The following is a 25,824-nucleotide window of genomic DNA, read 5'->3' on the forward strand; positions in this document are numbered from 1 at the left end:
GTGGATGAACTTATCAATTATCTCACAAATCACAACAGAATTAGACCATATTGGGTTAAATGACTTTACATCGCATAAATACCTCTTAATAAGGTATGAATATTAATTTTATTTTTTAATTAATTCATTAATTGTTATCTTTTTGCCACTTAAAACCATATATGGAAGACTGATTTTTTTGAGATATGACTATTTTTTTTCTCACAGTTCTACTTTAAAATGAAACGCAAAAACTATAAATCTGACAGTTTCAGTCAGCAGTTTTTCTCCTGCATCACTCAAGGTGATTTTCTGAAGTGAAGTTGGTTTCATACAGGTATTCATAATTTTGACTTTAAAATCTAAAACGTTTTGCGTGGTTCAGTTTTAAATCAGAATTTTGAGAAAAAAGTCAGAACATTTATTTTTTAGACAAATGTACATCTAGACAAAAACACAAACATAGAAACAGAGCCAGATATTTTGGGTGCTTTATTTGGAAGTTTATTTATTTATCCAGTGTTTGCCACCCAGGAGTAAGGTCACACACACACACACTCCTGAGTAAAAACCATTTACCAAACTGTGTTAATTGTTAAACAGTTTCACATTTATACCTTTTTTTCAGTCAGTGAAGCTAGCAAAGACATACACAGTTACACAGTCAGTTTTAAAATATTTTCCACTACCTAAACACACATATACTGAAAACAGTTTTTGTGTGTGTGTGTGTGTGTGTGTGTGTGTGTGTGTGTGTGTGTGTGTGTGTGTGTGTGTGTGTGTGTGTGTGTGTGTGTGTGTGTGTGTGTGTGTGTGTGTGTCAGCCTGTCAGTGTTCAGGTCCCGGCTGTTTGGATGGGTTATGTGACTCGGTGACAGGTCATAGTGTATGTCGAAGCGGTTTCCAAGGTTACCAGTGTGACCAGTGTGCACAAGGCTACTTCAACTACCCACTCTGCCAGCGTGAGTAAAGTTTAGTTTCTTGACTCTCTTTCTCCCTCTGTAAGTATTTTTTTAGCGAACAGTAGCCGGACAAAGTGCCTTCTTGGCACCTCGTCATTTCTGGGAAACGAAAACCCATGATCTCTGACCATGCATATCTGGCAATACACATTAGAGCAGAGGTGCTGCAGATTAGGGATAAATAGTTGCTTTTACTGTTGTGTAATCATCTAAGGCTCACACAGAAAGTGAAAAAGCAAAATGTTTAACTGCTTGATTAAGAAACAGGTTAAAACAACCTCAGTGTGCTTCTCAGGTGAGTCCAGCAAAGAGATGATTCTTTACTCTGTAATGGAAAATAAGACTTCCTTTTACTGGACACTGACATTGGTCTGCTTAGCTGATTTATGTATTACAATCTAATGCAAATGTGGAAACAGGGAAGACAGATTTTATTGTTCAGAAAACACACCAAAAAACATGTTGATAGTGATTGGTGTACAAATAGATTCAGGTTAATCAAAATAACAAACACGCTCTGTCTCGCGCAGTGTGTGGTTGCAGTTTAGTCGGCTCTCTTCCTGAAGGCTGTGATGCTTCTGGTCGCTGCCTGTGTAAACCAGAGTTTCAGGGTCCTCGATGTGAACAGTGCAGATCTGGATATCACTCCTATCCTAACTGCCAAGGTACACATACACACACATAGAAACCTGAAAAGCAAATCTGATTAAAGGCATCTGTTTCTGCTGTAACTAGAGAATTGAATATCCTTGTGGGGGTGCACATGTGTTTTCATGTGCCCACATGGAGAAACACAGATGGTAATACTTAACTTTAAACACCTTCTTATGGTATGCTATATTGCCTTATTAAATTTTAAGATTTGTTGACTAAGTGTTTTCAGTGTAAAAAAAAAATTATTGCAGTAATGGATAAAATTTTATGTTTTATTAAAGAATAAGTGTGTGTAAAGGGTTGCTAGTGTGAATCCCTGGACAGGTTCTAAAAACAGCAGTAAAGGAATTCCAACAGGAAGCCATCCAGTTCAGCCACAGGATGTCTGTAATGGCATGCTTTGCAATTCTGCAACTATAGCACTGATTAACTATTGTGCAATTCAAATGTCATCCCATTTTAATGAACATTCTACTGAAAAATTATCAAATATTCTTAAATATTGAATCAAAGCAAGAAAAGATTGACTAGAGCATGATCAAAACTGATCAAGAAATGCTGTGACTTGGATTTAGGATTTTTATGAGAATGATGAATCATGTACTAAAGTTTCCAAATGTGGAGAAGACTGTCTTTAATTTAGATTGACTAGTGTGTTTTTGTAACAAGATATCTCTCTGGATTTGTAAGTGTGCACCTGTGATCCTCGCACCTCCATGGACACAAGCTGCACTGCATTAGGTCACTGCCACTGCCGACCTAATTACGTTGGAGCATCATGTGACCAGTGTGCTCCTGGTTATTATGGTTACCCAAGCTGTACACGTAAGTCACTGAACTGAATAATGCCTTAGGTACCTGCCTGGTGTATGCAAAGAGGAAATGGAATGGAAACACTGTAACTGCATTATCTGTAGCTTCTTTTTATGCAGAGATGTCATGCTTACTGCAAGCAATGGTGGAAAGCAACTAAGCATGTATTATAGTAAGCAAGTATTATAGAAGGTACAGTTTTGAGGTATATATTTTGCAACTTTGTATTTGTACTGCTAATTTCCTAAATATTATACTTTTTACTCCAAAATAGTTTGCCCAGTGTAAAATCTGAAGAAATGTTAATTTCACAAAATAATTGATGATTTCGTCACTGAACATTTCAAGCGTGTGAAAAAGAGACCAACACCAGCACTGGTGCCCACATATCCCTATTAACACAGGGTGACACTGTCACCACTGAAAATTATTATTGCAGACCACATGCACAATTCACATGGATGCACTTGTGCTGTTTGTCCTTGAACTGCATTTTGTGAAATATACTTATATACGTTTACCTGACTAAATCTCTAAATGCAGGAACTTTACTTAAATTGAATGAAGTATGGAGTACTTCTAGCACTGTCCTATAGTCAACTAAATGTATTATCACAGAAAATATCAATCAATAGATAAAGTAATGAAGAACTAATGTTTATAACATGCTTGTTGCAGGCTGTCAGTGTTCTGCAGAAGGTTCTCGCTACACCACCTGTGACCAAGTGACAGGACAGTGTGTGTGTCTACCCAGTGTAGTGGGCCTAAGGTGTGACAACTGTGCACACGGCTCCTACGGATTTCCCAACTGCCAAGGTAATGACTTGTAGGCACACACACAGGGTAATAAGTCAAAGTGTGCCTGTCTGCATGACTTAACAGGAGTCAGCTGGGACAACTGCAGTTAATGCGACCTACAGCTAATGACAATGTGCACACACATACCACATGCTTAGGGTGACCACGATCATGACTCTCAAAAGGAGGACACGTGTCCAAAAATGAGGACAAAGGTTAAAAAAAAAAGAAGACATTCAAAATTGCAAAGAACTAGTGAAACGTTTAAAGTTACATTTACTGTCCACCATTTTAATGCAGTGTCTGAATAGTGAACAAACATGTCCACTGTACTACTTTCATTATAGGAAAAATGAAAATAGCCTATAATGGATACTACTTCCTGCTAACAATCCTATAATGCAGTGCCTTACGAAAATTACTGTTGAGGGGCTCTATAGCTGTTAATGATGGTGCAAAATAGTTTAAATATCGTTTAAATATAAAATAATAATATTATAAAATGTCTGGACTAAGTTGTTCTGTTTCACCAGTTTCACATATTTATAGAGTTAACCTTTTTAGTGTGCTTTTGTCTAGGTCTATTGTTTCTAAACCTTTAATGGCAAAAAGCAGCTGCTAGCTAACTTAGCAACATGCAGGTTTTTACATCCACAGAAACTAATTCATGTATAATGTATATGATTTATATTTATATATGTTAAATATATCAGTATGTTTAATATTTAAGTCAAGTAACATTAAGCCCAAATCACACATCAGGCATACAACCACTTAAATAATAATAATTTGTTGTTCTTTGCTTTAAAGCTGGTACCTGTCACCCTGCCGGCTCTGTTCAGAATGTGGTACAACCACCTGTGGTAAGCCATTAGTTTGATTTTTCATTATTTTCAATTTGATAACATTTTAACAGGAGTGAGGCAAGAGTTTCTAATAATAGTTGGAATCACAACACATATTAAAATTGAACAAAATTGAAATTGTGGGTTAGTTTTTATTGGCTGTGTCAGAATTTACATTATTTGATTTTCAGGTAGTCCGTGGCAAAACATGATTACTTTCCCCAATCCTTCATAGTGTCAGAGTATGTGTGAATTCAGGATTGTAATTAATAGCATTCTGACTCTTCAGGTCTCCAGATTTCACTGCAAGTCTTAATACATACTAGCAGCTTACATGCCAAAGTGGATGTTTAGAAAATACAAGAACATTCGTTGTAGTATTGCTCAGCCATAATTTTAATTTACTGGTTTATTTTCCTGCCAATTATTTACTTAGGGTGAATGTGAGTGCCGTCACCATGTGGAGGGCCCAGCCTGTGATACCTGTAAACCATTGTACTGGAACCTTTCTCCTGACACTCCTGATGGATGCTCCAGTAGGATATAATCCAAACACACACATCCATCTCACATATGTCTCCCTACTTTGAATATAGTAAATGAAGTTCATAATTAAACTAAATATCTTTGTGTCTGGTTTCTTCTTCAGACTGTGAGTGTAATGTTGCAGGGACTTTGAGCAGTGTTGCAGAGTGTGCTCAGGTGAGCAGGTTAAACTGTGCTCTTTTCTTTAAAATAAAGATCCTTTCCAGTCAATAAGATTTTTAGTACTTAAGTCCTTAATATCAATATTGTCTGTGCTGCGATGCAGCAATCTAAACTTTAAATACATGATTACAAACTTTCAACATAAAATCCATTTTTTTAATGTGATCTTTTTAATGTGAAAAAGACCACATTTTGCTGCATAGCTCATACTGTTTGTATGTTTAATATATTTTTTTATTTTTGTCTGCTGTGATGATTGGTACTGGTCTTTTTCTTAATAAAAGCCCTCTAAGATCACTCTTCATAGTTCCCGTTTTTATACTAACAGGAATGATCTCTTGCATTTGACAGGAAACTGGACAGTGCCACTGTAAGCCCAACGTTTGCAGTGGAACCTGCTCTACCTGTAAAGATGGCTACTACAACCTGCAGGAAAATAACTACTTAGGATGTCAGGGTGAGTGTTCCTCAGGGCCAAGTTAGAATTACACTTTAAAACCATTGTATATTTCCAGGTAGTACAAATGTTTGGGTGCCTGGATGTTGCTGTTTGTTAACCTAGTATCCACCTTTACGTGTGTGTTTAGGTTGCCTGTGTAATATTGGAGGTTCAGCAGGTCAGTCTTGTGGAGAGAGGCATGGTCGATGTCGTTGCAGACCCAATGTGGAGGGACCGAAGTGTAACCTGTGAGTTCAGCAGCAGCTACACGGATGTAAAAGGAATTTACAATAGCATTTGCTGTACTATGAGAATGTTCTGATTCAAACCTGGAAAAAATATTGTAGTTAATTACATGTTTTCACTAAAATGACAATAAACATGTAGAAAGGAAGTTTTTGTTGTTGTTAGTTGGTATTTATAATACTGATTTTAATATGAGATAAAGAACATGCCCTTAATTTTGGTCTTAGCTTCATTACTTTCTGAATGGCTCTTACTGTGTCTGCAGACCTCGTCCAGACCATTACTTCCCAGACCTCCATCATCTGAAATTTGAAATTGAGGAGGGAACTATGTTGGATGGCCGACCAGTGCGATTTGGCTATAACCCTCTGGAATTCACTGGCTTCAGCTGGAGAGGTTACGCTCAGATGTCCCCTATCCAGGTAGGAACATACCTTTTCACCATTCAGTTTTGACCTTTAGCTGCATGTGACAGTACTTTGCCTAAAATTTATATAATAGGTCAACAGAAATGGATTAAAGATAAAAAAAAAAAAAAAGAAACTCCTGTTGGCTTAAAGGAAACTGTGTTTACTAATTTATTAATATTGTACAGAATCAGTTCAGTCACTGATTTGTTTTGAGTTTATGAGACATTTTAAAAAAAATAAAATCTGTATTTTTACATGTGATCTTATTATAAATTGTGCTTTCTGTATTTTATCCATTATAAAAATAACAGTAAGATTGTGGCCCATCATTTTTGCCCCACTTGCATGCATAAACCATGGCTGAATGTCGCATGGACATTTGTCTTCAGTAGAATTATTTCTCAGCATGTCTAACATTTTATATAATTTAAGTATTTCTTGATGGATTAAAAACATGTATTCCAGTTTCATAAATCCAAAGAAAATATACTGGGTTGTATTTGGGGGAAAGGTTGTTGGTTTGCTTTTGGTAGTGGAGGTGATGGTCTTAACTCTTGCTTCTGACTTGGTTTCTCTGTCTGTGTTGGTGTTTTCTGAAATCTCCCTCATCCTGATCCTCATCCATGTGTTATCTCTTCCTTTCTCTCTCACCTTGCTCCCTTCTTTTTCTTTCTTTCTTTCTATATTGCTTTCCTTCCACCCTTCCAAATTTCTTCTCCTCTTCATCCTGTCCCTTCACCTTGTGGGTGCTATTTTACACTCCTCCCACTCTGTTTTCTGCTGCCTGCCACCTTGCTCACTGGTCTGTTGGCAGTCCAAAGTATTGGTGTCGGTGTCAGTCAGTGCTCCAGACCTGTTCCGTGTGGTGCTGCGCTATGCCAACTGGGGGAGTTCAGATGTTCGGGGCAGATTATCTGTGATAGAGGACAGCTGGAACAACTATTGTCATAACTGTAAGTGGTGCACTTGGACTAAAATGACGCTGCTCTTTCCTTTTTGGCCTTTTATTAGTTATTCCAGGATTGGAATACGAAAAGATGGAACATCCTTTCATTGCTTTGTATTGTCTGTGTCCCTTATGCCTGTATGATGCAGTAAAGGCATGTTTGAAAACTGCATCTTCTCACCTCTACTTGATTTCAACGCTTATCTCTGGATTTAAGCTGTGTTCCAAATAAGTAAAAAGGTGTGGGGATGTCCACCATTTATGGTACTCATAAAAATAAAAAAATAAAAAAATAAAAACAACATAGAAATAACAATCAACAGACATGCACTTTTCTTGCGTTAATAAGATAATTACCAACCAGGGAACTAAGTAAAATGGACTGTAATAGCTCATGGAAAATAAGCTGTCAGTACCAAAAGTCATCTTGGCAAAGCAAAGAACAGAAATAAAACCCTCTATAAAAGCTTTTGCTTCATACAGAGATCAGTGTAATCAAATGCTTGGATTTTCCAGTAGGTTATTTAATGTGACACATTAGCACAGTAGTTACAGTTCCACATCCTTTAACAAGTGATTTTACAGAATGTATCAAAATAAGTAGAGATATTTGACATTACATGTGCACTGAGAGATACTTATCCATGTTGCACAACCCTAGTAAACAAGTAAAATTGGCTTGCTAGGCAAACTAATTTGATAGCCACAAAAAATGTTTGTGTTTTTCAGTTTTTCATAACTATTGATTTTTATTTATTTGAACTTCATTAAGAAATTTAACCCATTCAGGTCAGGTTACGCGGTACAGTAACCTGTACATGTACATCATGGTTACATACAGTAACCATGGCAGCCCCATTGAAAACATTGCCTTTTCATACCAGCTTGTACAACACATGATGAGCAGAGTTTTACTGTGTGCATGTTGCATATGTAGTAAAAAATGAAAATGGGTTCCACAGACCCAAACACCATACAAGGGTTAAGACATTACGGTTCCACATTTGATATAACAATATGCAATATTGCTATAGGTATGCTAATAAGCATGCAATATCCTTCAGCAACAAGAAGTAGCAACAGTAGGCTGTAGCTACTTTGCATTGAAAATAATTGCAAATAATTAATCTTTGTTTTCCCTAAGGTTTTTCTGACCTGGACTTGAAATCTGCAGTTGTAACTACAGTATAAAAACTTGATTTTGACTTATTGGATCACAGCGTTAAACCTTTGTGGAAATCGGCTTTCTCCTCTTTATATTCCTGTTCTTCATCCCTCATTCCTGTCAGGTTATCTGTCAGATTCAACAGAAGATGACAGGATGTGTGTGGTTCTTGCTGGTTTTGAATGCCTGTTGGTGGTGCCCTCTGCTCTTGCTCAGGAAGCTTCACTCACTTTAGGGCCACAAATCAGTGCAGAGTTCAGGGTTTTAAAACTAAAGATTTATATATTCTCAATACTCCCTCAACACTCCTCCTTTTCCCTGTCTTACTCCTTTTCTTCCACCAATCTTTTTGGATTATTTCCCAATAGACTGCAGTGAAGCTTCAGGTTTATGTGAGCGAGGCAGACGTCTATTTGACTCGTTTCATCCTCAGATATGTAAACTCTGAGGACACCACATCCAATGGTAAAATAACAGCCTATCAGGTCAACCGCAGAGGTAGGTCTCCACCAGACACAGTAGAGTCTCTGTGTGTGTTTTGTTGACTGTGTGCTAGAACAAAACAACAGTACACAAGATTTCAGTGCATTTTGTTTCATATAAATCTTCAAATAGCGCCACATTTGTATTTTTGTATCCTTTTTGTAGTGATTTTTAGTGCAAAAAAAAAAGTATTATTCTCTTTTTGATTGTATTTCAGTTGTAATATCTAATAATATAGTGTCTATCTAGAGGTTGAGTCATGGCAACTGGACTGAGAAAGCCACTCGAATGCGTGGTGAAACGTTTTGACCTAAAAATTAGAAGTCCAGTTGCCATGATTCAACCTCTGGATAACTTCAACTGGACGACTGAGAATCTCCACAGACATATAGTGTATAGTAAATGTAATAATACATTTCTTGTGTTTTTGTATATATTTTCTAGGTTCAGAACAGTCCAAACAGATCGTCTTTGCTCCCAGTGTGGAGCCAACCTTTGTCAATGTTCCCCAGAATAACTTTGTGGAGCCTTTCGTCCTGAACCCAGGAACCTGGAATGTGGTTATAGAGGCTGAGGGAATTTTGCTGGTGAGACACACATTACTGACAAAAAGTATTCAGGAAAAAAAATGAATTGCCATGTTTTGTTGAGATTCTGACCAAAATTTATATTTTTTGTTCACAAAAACTAAAAAAGTAGTTGTATAAGTACAAGTTAACAAAGTCAGTTTAGGTTGTCACTGTGCATTATTGTTCATATATGAAATAACATTGTATCCATGCACTGTTTTATCCTCAGGATTACTTAGTCCTGCTGCCCAGTGCCTACTATGAAGCACCCATCCTGCAGATTAAAGTTACAGAGCCCTGCACATACAGCTCTGTACCTGACCCCAAGCAGAAGTAAATATACACGTATTTTTTCACATAAAGGAATTGATATTTTGAGAAAGCCCCTTATTTTCTTTGTTGAGAGCTTTAGGTAAGAAGCTCATATTTCTGTACAGTAATTATGAGGCTACAACCATGAGACTAGTCTGGCTCTATTCAAGGGTAAAAATTAGTTTTAAGACAAGTTGTGCTGTTGCTGTGACCTAAAAGTTTTAGAAAGTGCATTTTATTTCCATTTGGACAGAGCTAGGATTGGCATTTTCCCATGTCCAGAATTTATTCTAAGCTAACCAGCCAATGGTTATTTACCATGCAGACTCATGTTAAACCATGCTTTTAAATCAACAAATCCAGTGTTCATGTCACAGTCCTCCCTCAGTGCCTAAGTAGTACATTGTGTTGTGTTGAATGAAGTTTTTCTTAGCATGTAAAACATCATTACTAGTGCTACTGCTAATAGAGATCTTAATATTAACCTAAGCATAGTTTTAGGTGGAGTTGTGTCAGTCTGCCCTAAACACCCTCTGTCTGTGTCTCCAGCTGTCTCCTGTACAGGTATTTGTCTCTAGACTCCTTCCCATCCATCTCTGGCAACGATGCCAGCTGCCGCAACGATAACCACCTTCCACGCCCCTGCCCAACTGAGAAAGTCACCCCACGCCATCCTGACATGGCTGTCTGCAGTGGCTTTGATGTAAGGGTGGGAAAGAGAGCATTATCATGTCCAAAACTGCAACATTAGCAGTTGTTTAATAAATATATGTCCCATGTTTGCTGCAGATCAACATTGAGCTGCATGGGAGTCTGCTGGCTCCAGGTGACTATGTTCTGGTGGTCGAGTATGCCAGTGAGGAGGAACTGCCACAAACTCTGTCTGTAGCTATTAACATGCCAGGAGCACGAGCACATCAGCATCATGTCACATTGCTGCACTGCAAATACAGGTACAAGGAATATCAGTCCTTTTTGGTAATCTTGATTATTTACAGGTCTTATGAGTTATCTTTGTTAATATCAACTGTGGTTCAGTAGGTTTCTACTTAAACTACAGGGGAGAAAAATGCAGCCAAAAATCCAGAGATGAGAAATGGGAAATTCTAAGTAGTAAAAAATGAAAAGCTTTTTAATATGATTGCAGGACAGTAATTTTTACCCCAACAATAGAGAAAAGGTATTCTTCAATTGAGTAGTTGAAGACAGTTGTGTAATGAAGTACACACACAAATTAAAAAATTGTTGTCTTGCATTAAGAAGAAAATGTCCAACTGTGCTTTATTTCTGCTGGTTTTGTTATGTTTTGTCTGCATTCTACCTTACAACTTTCTGCATATTTCTACCACAGTTGAAAGCAGACAGATTTGACATCCAACAAAGGGGCTCAGTGTGGAATTGAACCATGTACTGGATGTCCCTTGTTTGTGTTGTTCCTATAATATGTGGACTCAGCTGGCTCACAGTATCCTGTTACTGTCAGTACTTCATCAACTACGTCAACAGTTCTTAATTACTGTGTGTGTCTGTGTGTTTGTGTAGTTTCCTGTGTCGAGTTGTGGCTATTGATAAACAGAACAGAGTGGGTGTCTTCTCTCTCCCTGCTGACACCGAGGTGCAGCTCATCTCTGACCGTGCCAGCTTCTTCCTGGTGAGAGCTAAACCCATGTCACATTATGAGCCCTCTTCAGATATACTGTAAACCTACAAGATTTTCTCTCCCTAAATAGCGTTAATGTTTGAAGAGCTTTGGGTACCATAAAACATTCATCTATCACCTGCACCGCTTATCTTGTAGAGGGTTATGAGTGGGCTGGAGCCAGTCCCTGCTGACATTGAGTGAGAGCCTGGGTACACTCTGGACACATCCACAGTCTATCACAGGGCTGACACACCGAGATAGACAAACACTCACACTCACATTCTACAGGCAGTTTAGAGTCACCAATTAACCTACCCCCAAACTGCATGTGTTTGGACTTGGGCATCTTAAGAGGACACGAGACATGAGGAGAAATAATAAAACCACAAAGAAAGGCCCCAGGTCGACCAAGGGCTTGAATCTATAAACTTTTTGCTTTGAAGTGCTGATGGTATATAATTCCGTTAAAAAGCCAGCTCATGTATTTTCTCCTTGTCTGTAGCACAAAGTCTTCTTGGTACCTAAAGACCAGTTTACCATGGAGTATGTTGAACCTAGAGCCTACTGCATTAGCACTCATGGACAGTTCTCACCTGACAGGTAATATAACATCCTAAAAGGAAAGAAAGGAATAAATAATAAAAAAAACTTTTTAAACAGTCTTGCTTTTCTGTCTTGGTGCAGTTCCTCCTGTGTCCCATCACGCTTCCAGACCCCCTCTAACTCACTGGTCCTAAAGGAAGGCCAGAGCTCCTCCATGCAGGAGCCCATCCTGGCCTCCCCTGCAGCGGCTCAGCCCTTACCCGAGAGAGATCAGCAGGCCTGGGCTGGGGGAGAACAACCTCCCCACGGAGCAGATAACAGCAACCATGTCAGGCTGGATACACTGCAGGTATGAATGCTGATTCAGGATGAGTATTACAGTGGGACAGAACCTTCAGTGCTGAATGTGTTAATGAACACAGTGGACCAGGATTTTTTATTTTGTTTTAATCTTAGCAGTGTAGGAAATACAGTACTAAACTAAGAAATTACCCCAATTTTTAAAGGTTTATCTGCTGATGACCAACAGCTCTTGAAAGCTGAGAATATTTCCTCATTCTCAGCTTATCTCATTAGCTGAGACCTAGTATGAACACCACAAGAGGAATAAGACAGCTTCAATCATACTAAGCTTTAGTAACAGGAATCAAATTTTTTTGCCAAAACCACTAATTTTGTAAGATGAGATAAAACCAAAACTGCCTTGTGCAAAAATGCTACTTTTCAGCTAAAAAATAACAGAGTACCATGGTGCAATTAATAACTGAAAAAAGAGATAAGGCCAAGTAAAAGTAAAGAAAAATTGGGATTATTGATATCTTATGACATTGTCTTTCCCCCTGTCTCTGTCTTTTTACCATCTGTCCCTCTGTCCTGACCTTACCCAGAATGCAGCTGTGTACTCCACTCGTCTCCATGCCCTGGGGCGATATGTCTTTATCCTCCACTATCACCAGCCGCTTCACCCCACCTATTCTGTGCAGGTTTACATTAATGGAGGACAAATCTGGCACGGTGAGAGTACATACTAAGCACTGAACACACAATAATTTTGGTTTTCAATTATTAATAATGACTAATTTTAATTAATAATAATGTATAATCCTGCTAAAACAGATATGCTAGTTTATACACATTATACACTGTGTGATGAATGTGATTGGGTGCAACATAGTGACTGTTCTTGTGTGTTGTATTGGATGCACCCCTCTTTTTTTTTTGCCATTATTTAGTAAACTCTGCTTAAGGTCATCATTGCTTGATGAGGAATCCATTTTTTGTAGTTCAGTGTTTTACAACCCATAGTTGCATATTTATGTCACATTTGATGTGAACACCTGTGACGTGTTTAATTCGCCTCCAAATTTTTCACTTTTTCGTAAAGTTTATTTGCATGATTCCTGGTGTGTAAAGGCCTTAAGGGACTACATAGTGTCCCTGTTGTTTCATAAATGTTACGCGGTCTTTTATGAGTTTACTGTACGTGCTTTAGGCCACACCAACGCCTCTTTCTGCCCCCATGCCTATGGTTGCCGCAATATACTGGTCTCTGAGAATCAGATCATTCTGGATGTGACGGACCATGAAGTCTTCCTCACAGTACAGATACCTGCAGGCAAGAAGCTATGGCTGGTAAGATTTCTCACCTTTCTTTCTTTGGTTATATTTTATATTTTCTCTCATAAAGGCTCAATAATTTAAAGATTTCTCTCTCTGTAGTCTCTTGATTCATGATTGATTCATCTTCATACTTTGACCAAGATATTTTGGAGGTTTTCTTACATTAATTTCCACAAGGAAACTTTCACATCTCCTGGACTTTTATGATGGCACTTCCATTTCTCTGGTGCCATTTATACATTAATTTCTGTAACAGAAACTGTGCCTAAACAGCTCGTGTCGCAGAAACGTGAGTTCTAAGAAGATACGTTGCACTTGTGTCTGATGTCCTGCATGTCTACAGGATTATGTGTTGGTTGTTCCTGAGACGAGCTATAGCTCCAGTTACCTGAACGAGGAACCTCTGGACAAATCGTACGACTTCATCAGCAGCTGTGGCCAAAACAGCTTCTACATCAAGTCAGTATATTCAAGGGAGAAGTCGAATATATGCTACGGATATTTTTTCTTTAATTAGTCATTTTAGGCCTTTGGTTTGTACAGTAGTGAAAACTAATACTACTGCCACTATAACTACTACTTTTTTGGTATAAAAATAGTTTCCTCCACCTTGCTAGTTGATTCTCTCTCATTCTTCCAGTCCTTCCACCACCTCTCCATTTTGCCTCAGCTCGGCTGTGTCTCTGTCAGCTTTCTTCAATAATGGAGCTATGCCTTGTGCCTGTCATGAGATCGGAGCTGACAGTGACACCTGCGAGCTGTTTGGTGGTCAGTGCCGCTGCAGGCCAAACGTGATTGGCCGAGACTGCTCTATGTGTGCCACAGGCTACTGGGGTTTCCCCAACTGCAGAGGTGAGTTTATAAATAATTATATAACTGTGTAACTTTATCCATCAAAAAGTAGCAGACTATCCACTGGCACTGTTGTACAAGAATTTCTGAGAACCATTGCCATTGACCCCATTTTTGTTATGTGTTTTTGAAAAGTAAGCAAGAACTGCAAGGATTGCATTTCTTCTTCAGTGGATTTGGCTTCTGTGTAATTAAGTGCATCTTTTCACATCTCTCCTGCAGCCTGTAACTGTGGTACGAGGTTATGTGAACCTGTGACTGGTGATTGTATTTGCCCTCCAAGGACTGTGCGCCCTGAGTGCACCCAGTGTGAGCCACAGACATTTGGTTGCCACCCGGTGGTGGGATGTGAGATCTGCAACTGCTCTCAGCCTGGCATCAGCTCCACAGATGTCAACTGTGATACACTCAGTGGGCAATGCAGGTACAGCATGACAAAACAGAGGATACCATGGTTGAATGATATTGTTGCTGATAGTGCCTCAGGATCCAGTCTGGTGTAACATAAACAGATACAGATTTACCAACCTCCAAAACTAAAACAAATTCTCTCTCTCTCTCTCTCTCTCTCTCTCTCTCTCTCTCTCTCTCACACACACACACACACACACACACACAAAGAGAATTTTGGTTCAGCAAGATCAATTTACATGTCAGACCTCCATTTGGAAACACCTACATGTAAAAAGGCAGTTCTCACCCTTTTCTGCTGACATGATTTTAGAAGTTGATTGGCTGTATGTTTAGCCAGCTGTACTTGCAAATTCTTCTCGCTGTTCTGTGGAACTGTATGTTTTCAAATGCACTCTTATCAGTCAGCCGTGGTTCTTCTGAGGACTGCCAACAATACATACCATACAATACAATACAATCTGTCTGCTGTCTGTCTCACCCTTTGCTTTTGATATTCCTTCTTCGATCTTTATATTATGACAGTTTTGCCATTATATTTCAAAGACTGGCTTCCAGTCAGAATCTTTTATGTTTTCACCCACAGTGCTAGTTGGCAGCTCACATTTATCATTTCTCACATAAACCTACCCTTGAGGTTGTTACAAAGTTCAGTTAATTGTGACAGTTCTCTTATTTACTCAGACTTTAGCATGTTCTGTAAATTTTTCTTATTGCCTGGCAATGAGCTTACAGAGATACTGGACTACATTTCACAATCAGACGAAAAGAAAGGGTTTTCCTTTTGGGAATAAGGTCACCACTTTTGCATCTATACAGCAAACACTGAGCCTGTAACACATCATTGTCACTGATGTAAGTGTAGAGGGGTTGCTAAGGGACAAAGGCAGGACAGAAAGAAGCTGAGATCCAAAGATGTTTTTAAATGCAGTAATTTGGAGAAACTGCAATGAGAAAGCTATGAACTTTAAGTGCTTTTATGAAGGTGCTGTAATTAATCAATCTCAGACTAAAATCGTACCTGCATTTGTGCATTTACACACATATTTTGTTCTCTTGCATATATATACTTAAAAAGTTAAAGAGTAAAAGTTAAAGAGTCACTTCTACTACATTTTCTGCCTGTTGCCTTCTCTCTTTGTTTTCTTTTGTCCTGTTTCTGTATTTTTCTCAGTTTTGTATTGTTTTTTTCATGATTCTGCATTTAGTTATGCAAAGAATTTAAAACCACTGTAACCCTTATACACAAAAACATTCAATGACTCCTCATTTGTGATGATGAGCAATCTCTTGCAAGGTTGAGGTGTTTTTGGCACATGAAATTTAAGATGAATCACTGACAGAAAGACAGAAAAATGATCCACAGATAAAGCGGATTACTTTTGTTCAATAGACCTGAAGAGATTGAATCTCAAACATTAATTAACACTTGCTCATAATTTTTTCCAGGTGTAAGAACAACATTGTAGGCCGTCAGTGTGACCGCTGTGCCCCTGGATACTATGGTTACCCCAACTGCAGGCCATGTAACTGCAATGAGGCAGGGACTGAAGAGGCTGTGTGTAACTCCTTCACAGGACAGTGTCTATGCAAGGTGGGCAAGGATGGCACACACATGTATTTGTTATTCTATCTTTGAGAGGACACTGATCGACATAACACCTAAGCCCAGACATTACCCTAACCTAAACCTACTGTAATTCTAATCTCAACCCTAAAACCAAGTGTTAACTCTCAAACAGCAGTCTGAGAAAGTGAGGACTGGCAAAAATGTCCTCACTCTGAGAGAATTGTGCTCAAAATGGTTCTCTCAAATCTAAAAGTACAAGAGTAAGTAGAAGTACAAGTGCACAAACACATACACATACCCAAATGTGTACTCCTGAACCTTGTGTGTGTTCAAATTTGTTGTGGGTCCCATACCTGTAGGAGAATGTCCAGGGTTCTCGCTGTGATCAGTGCAGAGTTGGCACCTTCCACTTGGATCCGACCAACCCTAAAGGCTGCACCAGCTGCTTCTGTTTTGGAGCCACTGACCGTTGTCTTAGCTCTGACAAAAGACGCACAGAGGTACTTGTGTTTGTTCTAACTAACAGAGCTAATGCTGATTCCTATTTTCAGGGGCTTTAAGGAACTCTTCAGACACACAGGCACATGGCAGTTGGAGACTCAGTGTCACTGTAGTTCTAAATGCATAAATATTACCATGAGCAAATATGTTTTGAACATTTTATTAAATTGTGTTCACGTATAGTTACTATGCCATCTCTCCCACCTCATCATCTACCACTGTAGATCATGGACATGGAGGGTTGGGTGTTGCTTGGCGCAGACAGGCAGGAGGTAGCAGTGACAGTGTATCCTGGCCAGGACCTTGTAGAGGCTGACCTCAGTGATGTTCCTGACGTCTACCAGGATCTCCACTGGTATGCACCAAAGATTTACCTGGGAGACAAGGTAAGATTTTGAACTCCCTTTAGAAATGGGATTAGAAAAGTATTCTCTGCTATCCTTCCAGTTTACTATGACAACTACCATACTTATTTAATAAACTAAGCCAAATGTCTGACATGTTAGACTAATGCAACCATATAAGAACTTTGACAAAAACAAAATATATATAACTTTCAGTGGGGACTCTCTGTACCTGACACTTTTTGATACTTTGGTACTTTTTTGTCATTAACAAAAAAAAAAAAAAAACTATGAAGTTCAGTATTCTGTATGTTGTTCAGTCAAATTGACAAATTGAATTTTTTGCTAACCTAAACAAAGTATGTCACTGTAAATAATTTCTTAAAATATAATAACTGGAAACAGTAAATAATAAAGATATGTATCTTACCTATATATATCTAATAAAGATGCCTCATCTCTCTGACTAGGGACAATATATGAGAAGTGCAAACTGGGATAATGTCATAACTACCATATGCAGCAGATTTGACATTAGGCAAATAAATATATACTGCATCATTGATCTAGACACTCAGACAGGGTGTTTTCATACAGATCTGTGTTTATTTTAGGTGTTTTTCTCAACAATGTGTGATTTATACAGCATCAATCTACAGACCAACACTTCGATACTGTCTGCACTGGTTGTCTGCATGCACTCATCCATCTTGTGTAGTTTTGTATACACAAACACTTGTTGTAGAATTTGTATTGCTTTCTGTAGCACCATGGTTTTTGGTTTTTGTTGGTATTTTCTGTACATGATTGAGAGAGCCCTTGAAACCTTGAACCTTGAAATCCCAGCATGAGTCCTGTTACACCTAGTACTCCAGCTTCACATGTCAACTTTGTTAAAACCTGCATGCTTACCATGGAAATACAGGCATGTTATCTTTCATTGAAAAACTACAAGCCTCTGGTCTTGCAACAGTTCTTTTCTGTTTATGCTTAGTGCTTCATTTCTATTTTCTGCCATTTTTTATTATTTTAATATCTCCTAAAATTACAGTAACCTCTTATTTCTCCAGGTCTCATCCTATGGAGGTTATTTGAGGTATCGTCTCCAAACTCAGACCATGAGAGGTGATGTGTTGCCTTTGCCTGTAGAAGCCTCCAGGCCTGACATCATTCTGAAGGTACAAAACATCTAAAAAAAAAACCACACATACACACACACAAATTCAATTCAGTTTTATTTGTGTAATGCCAAATTACATCTCAAAGATTTTACAAAAAAAACCCCCCAAAAAACAACAAATACCTTATGAATAAGCGCAGTGGAGAGGATAATCTCCCTTTAATGGAAGAAACCTCCAGCAGAACCAGGCTCAGTTTGGGGTGCGTGGATAGAGGAGAGAGAAAAGATCAGCAACAATAAACAACAAATAGACACTGTAGGTTGGTGGGGCCAGTAACTGCACATCAGCAATATACAGCTTCAGGACCAGGGACACCTGCAGAAGTTACAGAGAGAGAGGACAGAGAGAGAGGGAGAGAGCACAGGAGCACAAACTAGGGGAGAGAGAGCAAAAACTTACTGACATTCAATGGTGGAATATACAAGTGTGTGCGGGAGTGTTAGGGTAGGGGAGCTCAGTGCACTGATGGAGAATCCTTGGGCAGTCTGGGCCTTTAGCAGCATAACTAACCTGAACCAACCCTAACTATACGCTTTGTCAAAAAGGAAGGTTTTAAGTCTAGCCTTAAAAGTACAGTACAGTACAGTACTGTATAGTAGTGTCTGTCTCCTGAACCCGGGACCTGCCTCCCATTCTACTTTTGGAACCACAAGTAGACCTGCACTCTGAGAGTGAAGTGGTCTATTGGGATAATATGGTACTATGAGGTCTTTAAGGTATGAAGGAGCTTGATCATGAAGGGATTTGTATGTGAGGAGAAGGATTTTAAATTCTTTTCTGGATTTTACAGGGAGCCAATTAAGAGAAGCTAGTATAGGAGATATATGATCTCTCTTGCTAATTCATGACTCAGGCTGCAGCATTCCGGATTAACTTTAGGCTTTTTATGAAGTTACTGGGACATCCAGATAGTAATGAGTTACAGTAATCTATCCTTGAAGGAACAAATGCATGAACTAGTTTTTCAGCATCATTTTGAGACAGGGTGTTCCTAATTTTTGCAATGGTGCGCAAGTGAAAGAAAGCAGTTCTAGAGATGTGTTTTATGTGTGAATTAAAGGACATATCCTGGTCAAAATAACTCAAAGGTTTTTCACAGTAGTCCTGGAGGCCAGGGCTATGCCATCTAAAGTAGCTATATTGTTAGAGAAGCTGTTTCTGAGGCTTATAGGCCCAAATACAATAACTTCTGTTTTCTCTGAATTTAAAAGTAGAATGTTTCTGGCCATCCAGGCTTTTATGTCCTTTAGACACGATTGAAGTCTGGCTAACTGGTTTGTGTTATAAGGTTAGATAGATTCAGCTGGGTGTCATCTGCATAGCAGTAGTAATTAATAGAGTGTGTCCCAATAAAATTGCCTAAAGGAAGCATGTATAAAGTGAATAGAATCAGTCCTAGCACAGAACCTTGTGGAACTCCATAACTAACATTTGTGTGTGTGGAAGGTTCATCATGAACGTAAACAAATTGGAATCTGTCCAAACACACACATAATATGACTATAACCTAGTTTTGCATAGGTTTAACCTTATTTCAGCCATTATGGAAAACACAAGGCCTATTCATTTGTCACACACACAAAGGGATTATTCAAAATACAAATCCTTTTTTCTGTCAAAACCTTGTCTCATACGTCTCATACTCATGAGAAATGGATAATATCCACAGCCTTTTCCACATCACCTACATTTTTTAAAGTATTTCTTCTGTTGTTCCTGCAGGGAAACCAGATGACCCTTGTGTTCATGGAGAGAGAGTACTCTTCACCTGAAAAGCCTCACCTAGGAATAGTTCATATGGTTGAGGTAAAGCAAAGAGATTTATGTGAGAAGCTAATTTAACAGCCTTACTGATGCAGACCAGTATAAACGTGTTGGATCTTTGGCACTGATCAGTTATGCCTGGAGCAAAAACACAATCTCCAAAGTTTTTAATTGTATCCTGATGTTAGTACACATCAGGATATATATGATCTCCCTTAAACGTTACCTCCCACTGCCATCAAGAGCTGCTAATATGCAATATTACAACTTTGCATGCTGCGTAAGAACCTTAAGGTGTCATACAAAATGCCTTTTGGCTCAGAATTAATTTTCTGAAAGTCAATATGATGCCATCTTATTGTTATATGTATGTTGTTCCCCTATTTTTATTTGGAAAACTGCTTTGTCCAAATATGAGTATGAGTAATATGAGAAATTTGAATTTCTTGGCACTGGAGGCTTAAACTCATATATATTCTGAACATGTGTTACTGAACGCAAGGTATCTACTTTAGCATAAAGAGATAATCACAACTTGATTTTCCACGTCTGTTAGTGTTCTTAAAGCATACTGTACACAATATATTGATTGTACTGACTACTAGTTGATGTTCTATAAATTAAAATTATAACAAATATTTTAAATTAATAAATAATAAAAATATCTAGGTTGACAAAAAGTTAGGACCCTTTCCTACTCTCCCAAAAAAGTATACAACCCTCCAGCAAAAATGAAGAAATCTTACATAAACATGTAACCATGTGCACTGTGACAGCAGTATACCTACCCAAACAGGGCTCTTGCTTGTTGATCCTTATTTAAGGGACTGTGTGATTTATTTAACAGGAGATCCAGGAATATTGCAATTTTATTAGTGGGTGATTGTTTTCATGCTAATACTGATGAGATGAATAATATTAAAGGATTTATTTGAGCACTGTTAAATTAAAAAAAAACTGCATTAAGTGTAAAGCTCAGAGATGACCCTGAAGTCATGCCTGTCTTCCTCCTGTCTCCTTACTCACATCTTAGGGAAGTTTCCGTCATGCTCAAACCGGTAACTCTGTCTCTCGGGAGGAACTAATGATGGTTCTGGTTGGTCTGGAGTCTCTGCAGATCCGAGCTCTGCACTCCCAGTCCGCCCACTCAGTGTTGCTCCGCGGGGCTGTGCTGGAGGGGGCTGAGATCCTGCCTATAGGTCGCCATGCCAATAACGTAGAGATCTGCATGTGTCCAGCCAACTACCTGGGAGACTCATGTCAGGTGAGGGCCCAGCTCAGCTGTTGGGGTCACATTTATTTACGTTACAATTATTTTGTTTGTTACTTTGGACGATATTTGAAAATGTTTGATTTTGGTTAAATTTGGTGGGAAGTTAAGAAATAGCAAAAACTCAAGTAGAATACTTTTAAAGGATTTCAAAACACGTATATTTTTTATGAACATATTATTCATTGAATAGAGTAAGATGTTAGATGTTCAATGAAACCTGGATTTATAATAAAATAATGCCTAAAACATGTATTTTTGGAGCTGAAACATCACTTTTTCAAATAATAAACAGTAATTAGTCTATAATGAAAATAAGAGTTGCCCTACATGCATATTCAGCGCTTTGGTGTTTTCTCTCCTCTTCTTCCTGTAGAAATGTGCTCCAGGTTACTACAGAGACACTATTGGCCTGTTTCTGGGGAAGTGTGTGCCTTGTAACTGTAACGGACACTCTGACCATTGTCTGGATGGATCTGGAATTTGTGTGGTAAGAATCTTCTATAACAAATCATGTCCTTTAGTCATCCTTGGTCTCTTTTGCCACTGTATTTTATACAGATTGGTCACTCTGTCTTTTTTAATTCTACAAATCAGAACTGCCAGCATAACACAGCTGGTGACCACTGTGAGAGATGCCAGGGTGGTTTCCTTGGCAACAACAGCCTTGATGGACAGACTGTGTCATGTTCCAGTTGTCCCTGCCCACTGAGGGTCCCATCCAACAAGTCAGTACACTTTACTCTTTTTAAAGGTTTTAGTCTTGTTTTTATTTCTCTGACCATCTCTATCCACTTTCTTTTCTGTCACATAACCCACCATCATTCCTGTTTTTCTGTCTATAGTTTTGCAGAAGGCTGTGTGCAAAGAGATGACAGGATGCAGTGTCTGTGTATGCCAGGTTATGCTGGACCACATTGTGAAAGGTAAACAGTCTCCTCAACGCAGTGTGTGTTTTCAACAGTATTGCTCCTTGCAATTAATATTAAGCCATAAATGGCAGTATTTCCAGATACAAAGAGTGATGAACTACCTTTGCTGTCTTTGTCTTGTTTATTTATTTTTGTATGTTTTTTGGTTTGAAGTAGGAATTACAATGTTTCCCTGTTTAACTACAGTGGCTTGTTGTATTATTTTGGCTAAGTGTGTTATTAAAATGACACAATAATCACATATTTAAATATTTCCTAAAGGCATGTTGTAAATGCAATTTACTCTGGGCCACTTATGCAGGTGTGCACCCGGTTTCTATGGCAACCCAATGGTGCTTGGCAGTAGATGTCAACCATGCCATTGCCATGGCAACACAGACCCCAACATGCTATTCACAGATTGTCACCCATTGACTGGAGATTGTCAGAGCTGCATGCACAATACAGCTGGACCGCACTGTGATACCTGTGCTCCTGGTCACTATGGAGATGCCATCACAGCAAGAAACTGCACCAGTAAGTTGAGCTCCAACCTCCAAAGCTGCATCAGCACAGCACCAAGCTTGCTACAGGCATTCATTTGATTTCCATTGTACATTGATTTCCATTTTGATCTAGTGCCAAATAAAAACATTAAATTTAACTAACTAGTAACAATATAATGGATTAAGATTTGTGAGATTATTGCAAAATTATTTTGCTTTTGCCACTCAGAATGCAACTGTTTTCCATGTGGCACTGAGTCATGTGACCCCCAGACTGGACAGTGTCGATGTAAACCAGGAGTCACTGGACCACGCTGTGAACGCTGTAAGGTAAGAGCGAGTGAGACAGGTTTTTTTTTCTTTTCTAAATCTTTCATTGTTTTTATATTTATTGCAGATTATACATTTATTTAGTCCCATGCATTTACAAATAGTTTGAAACTATGGAATGCAAGCATGGAACAAGAGGCTGATGATCAAAACCCAATATCAAATATCAGATAAAGATTATTGTTTTGAATGAGGTTTTGTGAGGAAGAAATTGAAATGTGCTTATGTCTGCCTCTCTGATTCTCACATTTTACCTTCTGAATCAAACTTTCATTGAGTAGTAATTGTATATAATTATGTTCGTTCAGCAAAGAGGAAATCCAAACCTGCAAATACTGCATCTAGCAAACTACAATATATAACTAGAACCACTTACAACCTAAACTTGTAGCTGTCTTCTTTATTTGCAGTAACTTTTTAGCATCATGCCATTGTACTTATGTATCATAGGATGGCTCCTTTGGATTTGGCTCATGCTCTGGCTGTCGTGACTGTGGATGTGACGCATCAGCAGCACTTGTCCAGCCATGTGACCCTCAGAGCGGTCAGTGTGCCTGCAGGCCAGGAGTCAATGGACCCAACTGTAAACAGTGTGCCCCTGGATACTGGGACTACGGACCCAACGGATGCAAAAGTGAGTGAAAACATGACATATTGAGACACACTTATTGACTAACATGCTGAACAGAAACAAGGCCACATAACTACGCTCTGGCTGTAATAAAACTAATCCATTCGTTCATGTTTATGCTTCTGTTTACCACCTTCTTTCCCTTCCAGAGTGCAACTGTAGAGGAGGTCGCTGTGACCCTCGCACAGGAGAGTGCCACTGTCCTAATGGCGTGACAGGAAAACAGTGTGACACTTGCTTACAAAAATACAGTGTACCTGTGATGAACCAACATGGCATGCACTGTGAAAGTAAGTAAAGTGCACAGATATGGTGACAACTGAGGTGAAAATTTGAAATATGCTTTAACCACATCAATCAGAAAATTTTGTATAAGAATTCAATTCAATTCAGTTTTATTTGTGTTGCGCCAAATCACAATACAATCATCTCAAGGCACTTTACAAATCCCTTACACGCGACAGTGGAGAGAAAAAAGTCCCATCCAGGCCTTTATGTCAGTTAGACACGCTTGAAGTCTGGTTAACTGGTTTGTGTTATCAGGTTTCATAGATAGATACAGCTGAGTGTCATCTGCATAGCAGTGGTAATTGCCTCTCTGAAGCATGGACAAGGAAGCATGTACAAGGTGAACAGAATCAGTCCTAGCACAGAACCTTGTGGAACTCCATAACTAACTTTTGTGCATGTAGAAGGTTCATCATGGACATGAACAAACTGGAATCTGTAAATAGGATTGGAACCATTTTAATGCTGTTCCTCTGATACCAATCACATGCTCCAGTCTCTGTAATAAGATGCTGTGGTCAATAGTGTCAAATGCAGCACTAAGGACAAGTAGTGGTATAGAAACAAGTATAGCAACGAATCCATTATCTGAGGCTAAGAGAAGATCGTTGGTGACTTTTAACAGTGCTGTTTCTGTAATATGCATTATGATAAGCTCTAAATCCTGATTGAAAATCTTCAAATAGTTCATCTGTGTAAGTGGTCTGATAGCTGCTTAGAACAGAAAAATAATTTCTTAAAAAGTGTTGTCTACAGTAGGCATGACATAAAGAGTATGTTTTGTCTGTTTTGTCTGCAGTGTGTGACAGTTGTGTCATTGTCCTATTGGAGGATCTGGACAAGATGAACGACGACTTCCGCTCAGTAGCTGGTCAGTTGAGCAGTCTCAATGCCAGCTCCATGGCCTGGGGTCAGCTGCACACTCTCAACAAATCTGTGGAGGACATTGCTGTGAGTGTTACAAATATTTGTATTTGTGTTTTTATTACCCACACTAGTAATGTGGCTCAAGCAACAAGCTCTAAGACTGGTGTTATTTGCAAGCAGGTATTAACGAAACTTATTTTTGCATTGTTCTAGCGTGCCATAGAGAACTACAACAGCACTCTGGATGAGAGCAGGAGTCAGGCTGACATGATGGATGCTGACATCATAAATATTAACGATGATATTGATGAACTGCAGAAAAAGGTGTGGTCACCAGTAATACCAGAACAATGAATAAATGAATTTACTCCAATGCCAAATATTTACCAAAATTTGCTGTTTCTTGAGTGAATCCAGCTGAGTCTCTGTATAATTCTCTGAGTCAGGAGCATTTTGGCTTGCTCACTAATACACCAGATGTTCATCAAGAGTGAACAAAGAAAAGTAGAGCTGTATGAATACATACTCTAGTGTCGTTGTTTATGATTTGATCTACTTTCATAGTGAATATAAATAAATATGTCTTTAAGAAAGCTGAATATAACAAAATTGTTTTAATGTATATTTTAACAGTTTTGTAAATATTGTGTATTGATATTTATTTTGTCCATGTTGCTAAACACTACTTTTTGGTTTATTAAATGTTCTGATAGAAAAACTTTGCGTCAAAGAACTATAAACAAAACACTGTAAAATTGCTATTATTGAGATCTTACCATGTTTTGTTTTTTCTCAGGCGAAAGGGATGACTGACAGGGTTGGTGACCTGCATAACAGTACCACTAATACATACCAGAGAGCACAAGATCTTCTCTCCTTTATAAACAACATGACCGTGGATATAAACGGTAAGACACAGGACAATGTGTTTAATCAGAAATCACTTTGAAATCATAATAACAATGCAATATAATAGAGAATCTAGATAAAAAGCCCGAAACAGGGAAAGAGCTCATTCACATTAAAAATTGAGCTGTTTCAGGCATTTTGATCAGGATACCTCCTGAGTCAACTGGGTCAACTGGTAGAGAGGCCAGGTAGTTTCAGATCATGCTGGTGAGAATATCTATGTCAAGTGGCCAGTGAATGCCTTGGCATCCCTTAGGAAAAGCTTGTAATGTTGTTGGAATTCCTGTTGAGACCATACCTCGATAACAGATAAGGTGCAGAAGATGGATTTTAGCAAAATTAATCACACAGAGAA

The 25,824-nt window shown here is 38.6% G+C and overlaps 1 protein-coding gene across 4 annotated transcripts in view; it reads left to right on the forward strand.

The window, feature by feature from the left end:
• The window catches only part of lama5 (laminin, alpha 5), a 94,577-nt gene that overhangs the window by 50,342 nt on the left and 18,411 nt on the right, over positions 1 to 25,824 (forward strand). The window contains exons 13-51 of one of the 4 annotated variants that reach the window (XM_026332451.2): positions 804 to 941; positions 1,472 to 1,606; positions 2,286 to 2,420; positions 3,087 to 3,224; positions 4,017 to 4,069; positions 4,488 to 4,587; positions 4,701 to 4,753; positions 5,111 to 5,216; positions 5,347 to 5,446; positions 5,710 to 5,866; positions 6,669 to 6,807; positions 8,893 to 9,035; positions 9,247 to 9,350; positions 9,879 to 10,038; positions 10,119 to 10,282; positions 10,872 to 10,980; positions 11,474 to 11,571; positions 11,656 to 11,863; positions 12,402 to 12,528; positions 13,007 to 13,146; positions 13,478 to 13,593; positions 13,775 to 13,986; positions 14,209 to 14,410; positions 15,847 to 15,991; positions 16,327 to 16,467; positions 16,693 to 16,854; positions 17,883 to 17,990; positions 19,716 to 19,799; positions 20,791 to 21,021; positions 21,404 to 21,517; positions 21,625 to 21,755; positions 21,873 to 21,953; positions 22,261 to 22,475; positions 22,674 to 22,774; positions 23,225 to 23,408; positions 23,555 to 23,695; positions 24,493 to 24,644; positions 24,774 to 24,884; positions 25,357 to 25,468. In XM_026332451.2, the coding sequence (XP_026188236.1) occupies positions 804 to 941; positions 1,472 to 1,606; positions 2,286 to 2,420; positions 3,087 to 3,224; positions 4,017 to 4,069; positions 4,488 to 4,587; positions 4,701 to 4,753; positions 5,111 to 5,216; positions 5,347 to 5,446; positions 5,710 to 5,866; positions 6,669 to 6,807; positions 8,893 to 9,035; positions 9,247 to 9,350; positions 9,879 to 10,038; positions 10,119 to 10,282; positions 10,872 to 10,980; positions 11,474 to 11,571; positions 11,656 to 11,863; positions 12,402 to 12,528; positions 13,007 to 13,146; positions 13,478 to 13,593; positions 13,775 to 13,986; positions 14,209 to 14,410; positions 15,847 to 15,991; positions 16,327 to 16,467; positions 16,693 to 16,854; positions 17,883 to 17,990; positions 19,716 to 19,799; positions 20,791 to 21,021; positions 21,404 to 21,517; positions 21,625 to 21,755; positions 21,873 to 21,953; positions 22,261 to 22,475; positions 22,674 to 22,774; positions 23,225 to 23,408; positions 23,555 to 23,695; positions 24,493 to 24,644; positions 24,774 to 24,884; positions 25,357 to 25,468 (5,250 nt within the window). Of the gene's footprint in view, positions 1 to 803; positions 942 to 1,471; positions 1,607 to 2,285; positions 2,421 to 3,086; positions 3,225 to 4,016; positions 4,070 to 4,487; positions 4,588 to 4,700; positions 4,754 to 5,110; positions 5,217 to 5,346; positions 5,447 to 5,709; positions 5,867 to 6,668; positions 6,808 to 8,333; positions 8,464 to 8,892; positions 9,036 to 9,246; positions 9,351 to 9,878; positions 10,039 to 10,118; positions 10,283 to 10,871; positions 10,981 to 11,473; positions 11,572 to 11,655; positions 11,864 to 12,401; positions 12,529 to 13,006; positions 13,147 to 13,477; positions 13,594 to 13,774; positions 13,987 to 14,208; positions 14,411 to 15,846; positions 15,992 to 16,326; positions 16,468 to 16,692; positions 16,855 to 17,882; positions 17,991 to 19,715; positions 19,800 to 20,790; positions 21,022 to 21,403; positions 21,518 to 21,624; positions 21,756 to 21,872; positions 21,954 to 22,260; positions 22,476 to 22,673; positions 22,775 to 23,224; positions 23,409 to 23,554; positions 23,696 to 24,492; positions 24,645 to 24,773; positions 24,885 to 25,356; positions 25,469 to 25,824 lie in introns of all 4 variants that reach the window. The other 3 variants (XM_026332452.2, XM_026332453.2, XM_026332455.2) reach the window with 3 other exon arrangements.

Source organism: Mastacembelus armatus, chromosome 7 (genome assembly GCF_900324485.2).
Source record: "Mastacembelus armatus chromosome 7, fMasArm1.2, whole genome shotgun sequence".
NCBI lineage: Eukaryota > Metazoa > Chordata > Actinopteri > Synbranchiformes > Mastacembelidae > Mastacembelus > Mastacembelus armatus.